Source organism: Lathyrus oleraceus, unplaced genomic scaffold, assembly GCF_024323335.1.
Source record: "Lathyrus oleraceus cultivar Zhongwan6 unplaced genomic scaffold, CAAS_Psat_ZW6_1.0 chrUn0477, whole genome shotgun sequence".
NCBI lineage: Eukaryota > Viridiplantae > Streptophyta > Magnoliopsida > Fabales > Fabaceae > Lathyrus > Lathyrus oleraceus.
Genome location: NW_026112868.1, coordinates 29,595 through 36,950, shown reverse-complemented (window position 1 = coordinate 36,950; position 7,356 = coordinate 29,595). Strand labels below are relative to the sequence as shown.

Below are 7,356 nucleotides of genomic sequence, written 5' to 3'. Positions count from 1 at the left end.
TTATTATATTTTTTGGTATATTTTATATTATTATTTTTTCAAATAAGACATTTCATATAATATATAATCCATACGAAACATGACTGTATCATGAAATAAATTAACAATTGAATATAAAAGTTGACACTTAATATGATTAATATGAGAATTATTAACATGTTTCACATTTTAAAAAACACATTAAACTATCGTGTAACAAACTAAATTCAAAATTGTTGATGAAGAAAAAAAATATAAAAAATAAAAACTAATGAAAAAAACTTGAACATAAAACAACCATAATCTATAAAAAATGATATTGTCAAGAGAAACAAAGATAACCCGAGTAATAGTTTGTTGAAAAATTTCTCTAATTTATAATTTTTACTTTTTATATTTGAAGTTTGATTTTAGCTCTAACTTATAATTTTTATTTTTTATATTTGAAGGTTAATTTTATCGAGGATTAAATAAAAAGTAAATATTTATAATTATTATTTCGGTTTAACGATTTAAAAATTTTTAAAAATTAAAATTAAGAATTGAACCAAACCACTTTTATTTTTATTTGATTTAGTTCGATTTTTAAAACAAACAAAAAACAATCAATTTTTTTATTTCTTTTAATTTGAATTATCGATTTTTTTATCCACTCCAAATATTGTAGATTGAATTATCGATTAAATTTAAACTTTTAACTAATTTTAACTTTTAACTATCAAAACATAGAACCATATATGTTTCCCTCTTATTTAAAGGATAATACTAATTTGTGTCTGAAACACAAATTAAAAAATTCATTTATAAAAATTTATACTAAAAAAATTAATTAAAAACTTTAATTACATATTTAACTTGTGCCAAGAGGATAGGATACTAATTAACGTTACCCTCGATTAAAAGCAACGTGCTCCTTATAATAAGGTTTGTAACGAAGAATAGTATTGTTGGCGGGGTAGAAAAATGTCTTGTGAAATTTTCTAAAATGTCTTCCAAAATTTAATCATTCGTACAAGTTCAACCAAACCCTATTTTCATCATACACAAGAAAATAGTCTCTCGAACTTTTTGTCTCTTAATTATCACATTTATTGCAATTTTGGTACTAACCCATAATTTTCCTCCCTAAATAGTATTTTTTTAAGCATAACAAAGATGATTTTATTATGCACTAAAAGAGGTATCTTCTTCCCTTCAAATTTACAATTGATTGAGACACTAAACCACAAGTTTTGCATCAAAAAACACCATTTTAGGGGTTAAAAATACAGGTTGGACCAAAATTGCAACAAATGTGATAACCGCAGAATCAAAATATTCAGTTCTAATGAGATCATTTTAGTCGGTGTGATAAAATAGGAGACCAAAAATACAATTAAATAAAAATAAGAGAAAGTTGACTTACATATTAGGGAAAGTTGACTTACATATTAGGGAAAGTTGACTAGGTTTGCACACAATAATTTAAACCTTCAGCAATCTTGATGAACAACTAACCAGTGAAATAATAATGTAACATTGAAATTGATATACAAGGAGTCAACACAAAAAGAAAATTAAGCCTAATATAATTTATAAGCATTTCCCAGATGATGATTAGAAACTTAAATCCTTATTCCACCACTCAACGCATATCAAAGAATAGCATTCCCAAAAAAATTGTTACCCTAAGCTAGCCCGGAAAATATTACATAAATTACCAACTACAGAACTTCATTTATCTGCCTGGATTTCAAAATTTCTCGGCTAAGAGTTGAATAGAATTGACATTTTGGAACATGAAAAGAAAGAGAGGTGTACAGTACAACTTTCAATTACGACCGCCAAGGACTATTGCGGCAACCCTTTCCAATGATTCAGATGCTTTGTGAAGATCAGACTCTTCATGCCCTGCAGAAACAAACAATCTAATTCCTACAGGCAATTTACACTTGTCCAATGTTGATCTTCTTGAAGCCGCCACAAATACAGAATCTTCTTTCAAAGTCTGTGAATACGCGATATTAAGTACCAACAAAATTGAAAATAATGAACATTGTTCAATCAAAAAAGAACTGCATTTCTTACTCGCTCGGCAATATTTTCAAGCAGTTGTAGGTCATCTTTCAAAGAACCTGTTGACTGCTTTAATCTCAAATAAACAATTGGTGACTCTGGATGACTTGCGATTGTGAAGCTTGGTATTCTCGACAGCCCTGCAGTAGCCAATAAATAAACAGTAATTCAGACTGTTGTGCACAAGCGAACTCATGGACACTACTGCAATACAGTTCCGTTCACGAAAATAGCAGTGAGATCAAAGCCTACCTTTCCATAACACAGCAATGTTGTTCTTCAATTTTGTTAACAGATTGGGATTTTCATCAAGGACATCAATAGCTGTAATTGCAGCACTTGCAAGATATGGAGGCAAAGAAGCAGAAAAGACATAGCCAGAACTACTCAACCGCTGTCATTGTTGAAACATTAATTGAATCAACAACCTAGCCTTATCTCATAAAGTAGGGTAAGCTAAAAGTATTAGACAACGCCATAATGTTCTATCATATATCATGTTTTTATCCAACTCAATAGTTTCTCTTATCGTTTTTCTAAGTCTTCCTATGCCTCTGGTGATTTCTGACTATTGCTCATCAGTTTTAGCTTCCTTACTACAAAATCTTCAGGTCTTCTCTCTACTTATCAAAATCACCAAGTCTGTTTCCATCATCTTTTCCGTGATAGGTGTTATCTCAATTCTCTCTCTAATGTTATCATTTATAATTCTATCATGTCTAGTCTTACCACATATCCAACTCAACATCTTTATCTATGCTACGCTTAATTGAATAATAGCATTAAGTATAGTACATTAATTATAAGTTGCTTATATTATGAACCACCAAAGGCGACTTATCTTTATTACTTGTTGAGTCTAGAGGAAATAAATTCTTAGTTTCCACATTTAGAACATTTCCTCTCTTATGTTTCAGCATACATGGAAATCCAAGATGGTTATAATTAAGTATCATAGATAACACTACCATACTTGATGATCAATAACTCTTGCACTTCCGGTGCAGAATCCTCCTTCTGTGGCCAATGCATGTCCCATAGCAGCAGTTATAAGATCTAATTTCTCAACCTGCAGCACACAACCAAAAATCATAAATAGCATTACGGTTTTGAATATATACCCACGCCCAAACAGAATTTTTCAGTACATACTGGTACTCCATAGTGTTCGGTGAGACCTCTTCCAGAACTTCCAAGTACACCAAACGAGTTGCCCTCATCCAATAAAATACGAAAACGATATTTTTCCTTCAATTTAATGATCTCATCTAAGGGTGCTATTTGGCCAGAATTCTGAAAAAATTCAAGGAAACATATGTCAATAGTTACTGACAAGCAATTTTTGTTTGCTTGCAAGTAAGGCATATGATCATAAAAGGTGTTAGTATGTCAACAGAAAAAATAACTATTACAACTCAATGGTTGAGAAAACCAGGGTAAGTAACAATAGTCTTTTAAGGAACAAACTGTAATAGACACCAACAGGCTCAAAGTTTTATTTCAATCCAGATATATATACATATTAAAATTTCATTTGTTAAATACTGTACTATCTTAACAGAAATAGTAGTTCATATAGCACAATTTACCGATACTGCAAGTTGCAAGAAGAAGCAAGCAATTAGTAAAGCTGATTGCTTTTAAACCTAAAGGTTATAAGTGTTCATTGGAAACATGGTATAGATATGTAAAGCTAACAAAAAAACATAAATGAAAAACGAGATCTACCTGGTAGAGAGCTTCAACGACAATATATCGCCTCAAATTTTTTGTCCCCTTATATTTGGAAGTAATGTTCTCTAAAGTTTTACTTAAAGAATCCATGTCATTGTGCTTAAAATATACGACTGTGCTTCTAGAAAGATAAAGGCCATTTTGTATTCCCCAGTGGACTCCCTCGTCTCTGTTAAAAGGAATAAACTTATGTATGAAGCTTGAACCTTTGAAACAACAGGCTTATATAAACAACGCCTTCGATGATCAACATGTGCTAAGTGACAATATTTTAATACATCTAGAAAAATAAAGTGGATGGAGAAGAAATCGGATCATTATTTGCATCATTCTAATAAAGAAGGGATAAATCATCAATTTAGTCTCTAAACTATCACTTTCTCTCCAATTTAGTCCCTAAACTATATAATTATAATAAGTAGCCCCTAAAGTATATAAAGTCCGTCAATTTAATCTCTGCTATTAGGATGTTCGGGGATAAATTGATGGATTTCATATTATTTTGGGACTAATTATATTTTAGTTTAAAGACTAAATTGAATAGAGTTAGAGTTTATAGACTAAATTGAATAGAGTTACAGTTTAGGGACTAAATTGATGGTTTATTCAATAAAGAAGTAAAAGCAATATTATAAAACAATCCAAATAATTCTATATGTGGTATCTGGCTATCAATGCCCATTGGCCAATATAATGTCATCGGACAAAAAAGCTGAGGAAAAATTTAACAAGATTGCACAGTAGATATTAAAAGACAAGCTATGCATACTTACGCCACAATTATATCTCCTTTTTTAGAGAATGCGGGAATAGCACTGAACATGGTCGAAAGTCCATAAGAGTACAGAATTGAATCAGGTGTTCCTAAAAATTTTGCTATTCTCGCTTCACAATCAAGATGGACATCTGGGCAAAGGAAAAGTATCATAAGGGAAAGGGAAGATGCTTTTCCTCAAAAACAAACTTTAAGACTGAACCTTACCAATTGTTCCATAAAACCCACGGGGACCACAAGAACCAACGCCATATTTCTCTAAAGCAGATGAACATGAGTCCTGCGAGATAAAGTAAACATAGAGTCAATGCATCAGATCAGTGCCCAAAAGGAAAAGAAATAATTTATTTCTATGGGAATATTTCCTTACAAGTAACTTCTGATGACCTATAAGCCCAAGATAGTTTGCTGAGGCAAAATTTACAACGTTATCATTACCCTAAATCTTTTTATACCAGAGTCATCACCATCGATGTCTTTCTCTTTTCGGAATCAACACCAACAATGTCATGGCACTCAATGGAATTCGGAGACTGAGACAAACTTTGGTCTTGACTTCTTCCCCTTAAATCTACTCTCATTGTCCATCTTCAATTCTACAAACTTAGTGATTGTCATATTCAAACAAGATCAATTTGTTTCTCATAAGCTGCAACAAATGTAACCAATACATGAATCCTTAAGACACAAATCTATAGCAAGAGGTATAAGATATGTAAAAACAAAAAGCTACTAAGACACAAATCTAAAAACTTATAAGTCATTCAAAACAAAGAAAACAGTGCATCTACAAATTTACAACCTGACCAGAATCGCGATTGCCTTAAATATAACACAATGCATCAGTTATTTAAAACCTTTCATCATCTAATAGTTCTTCCTCTGTTACATATTCATCATAGCCCAGATTCTGATCTCCTTCCAATTCATCATCCGAACCCTCTGTTCTTCCCATTAAACCCATTCCCTCAACCTTTCCATTCTCAACAACATTCCAAGGAAGCCACAAATCAGCATTCTTCCCCAAATCCCTATCCCAATAATCTCCAACAACAACAGTCTTCAAATTCGCTTCCCTAACCTTCCTCAACATCTCCGCAAATTCCCGATCATCCGAAACCAAAACCAACCAACCAACCTCTCCACTCATCATCTCCCTCTCCAACCACAAATCCGCCGCATTCCCCTTCTCACCAACCTTCACAACTTTAACGAAAACCCCTGCGCGCCGCAACTCCGAACCCAAACCAAATCCAACCCTAGGCGCAACAACATTTCCCGCAGCTTCATTATAAGTATGGATTCTCCGAACGAACCAGACCTTCGACCGGCTCAACTTAATGGATTTCAATTTTTCCCTTAACTTCTTACGCTGGTACAGATGAACTCTCTTGAAATGAATTTTGAGATCGAAAATTGATTTACATTCGTGACCGCAGACACGGCAGGGAATCGAATTAGGGTTAGGGTTTTGGTTGGTATTCCATTGAGGGAGATTGAAGAAGGAGTGTCGTTTTGTGTAAGCGGAGATTGAAACGACGTCGCCGAAGCGTTCGGCGAGGGTTTTGAGAGAGAGTGCGGCGTCGTATGGAGGTCCACGTGGAGGTTTGTTGTCGAGGTCCCAGAGGATTATAACCTTTTTGTTAGGGACGTGTTTGGGGATTGGTGTATTGATTTTGATGGAGGATTGGAAACGGGGTTTTGAGCAGAGTTTCTGATTATTTGGGAAAAGAAGTGAAGAAGTTAAGTTGAGAGACTGTAGTGTTGTTACGTTTGCGCTGTGGAAAAACAGAGAAGGCATGTTTCTCTTCCTCTCAACGAAGAAGAATGCTTTAAAATTCTTTAAAAAAATCATATTTTAAATTAAAATATCAATTTTATATTATTAAAGATTAAAATATAGTGAAAATTACAAACTATTTTAAAAATATATATTCTATAAATAGCTTTTATACAAAAATATTCTTAATAAATTCAAATTTACATGATTTTTAAAATTTTAAAATTTTTTAAAGCAAAAGAATAAAATACTTAGAGTAATATTTTAAGAAAAACTATTTAATCTAATTTATCATTTAAAAAATTTTTAAAACAAAAAATGTAACACAAAATTATTTTACAAAGAGTGAAATAAATAGTCCTAAATTTCAAACAAGTCTTTAAAAAAATTATTTTCAACTTTGGAAATTATTCATTTTAATAATTTAGATGACAAATGAAAATAATCTATTTGAATGATTATGCATCATGAGGTCTTATGTTACATTATTAAAACATATATCGTCACTCTTTTTTAAATAAAATCAAAACATATCGAAAGGGATCACAACTAAAGAATTTAAAATGGAGGTCAATTCTGTGAGCTGCTAAAAATAAGATTACAATTGAGACTATTTCTGCTTACAAACTGATACATTATCTACCATTATTTGCACAATATTTACAGGTCCAACCTCCGTAATACTAATATCCATCATTTGTCGGGCAATGAATTATTTCACCTTTATCTCATTTTTAACTTATTGTGTTATCTTTTTCGATTTGAACGGGTTAAATTAATCATCAGAACCGATAATATATCCATCGATAGTTTTTATATTTTATAAAATAATCAATTTGATTTGGTTGATCAATTTTTTAGAATATTTTTTTAAATATTATATTTATATGTGTATTTTCTATTATTATATTTTTTGGTGTATTTTATATTATTATTTTTTCAAATAAGACATTTCATATAATATATAATTCATACGAAACATGACTGTATCATGAAATCAATTAACAATTGAATATAAAAGTTGACACTTAAT

The 7,356-nt window shown here is 31.4% G+C and overlaps 1 protein-coding gene across 2 annotated transcripts; it reads right to left on the bottom strand.

The window, feature by feature from the left end:
• Positions 1-1,479: 1,479 nt before the first annotated feature.
• Positions 1,480-5,350, bottom strand: LOC127114266 (long chain base biosynthesis protein 1). 2 transcript variants are annotated; one of them, XM_051046572.1, is made up of 9 exons: positions 4,914-5,350; positions 4,751-4,823; positions 4,542-4,674; positions 3,763-3,937; positions 3,187-3,327; positions 3,008-3,103; positions 2,287-2,428; positions 2,047-2,174; positions 1,480-1,966 (listed from the first exon to the last, which is right to left on the bottom strand). In XM_051046572.1, exons 3-9 carry the CDS (start codon positions 4,589-4,591, stop codon positions 1,790-1,792), a joined length of 909 nt encoding a protein of 302 aa, XP_050902529.1. In that variant the 5' UTR covers positions 4,592-4,674; positions 4,751-4,823; positions 4,914-5,350; the 3' UTR covers positions 1,480-1,789. The 2 variants fall into 2 exon arrangements, with proteins under 2 accessions (XP_050902529.1, XP_050902530.1); XM_051046573.1 differs by lacking the exon at positions 4,542-4,674.
• Between the last annotated feature and the right edge of the window lie 2,006 nt (positions 5,351-7,356).

Bases quoted from the DNA above. Each gene is read 5' to 3' on its own strand.
- LOC127114266 (XM_051046572.1), bottom strand. From the start codon at position 4,591: ATGTTCAGTGCTATTCCCGCATTCTCTAAAAAAGGAGATATAATTGTG. The intron at 3,328-3,762 runs GTAGATCTCGTT...GAATTTTTTCAG, and splicing joins TCGTTGAAGCTCTCTACCAG to AATTCTGGCCAAATAGCACC. The intron at 2,175-2,286 runs GTAGGCTTTGAT...TGGCTACTGCAG, and splicing joins CATTGCTGTGTTATGGAAAG to GGCTGTCGAGAATACCAAGC.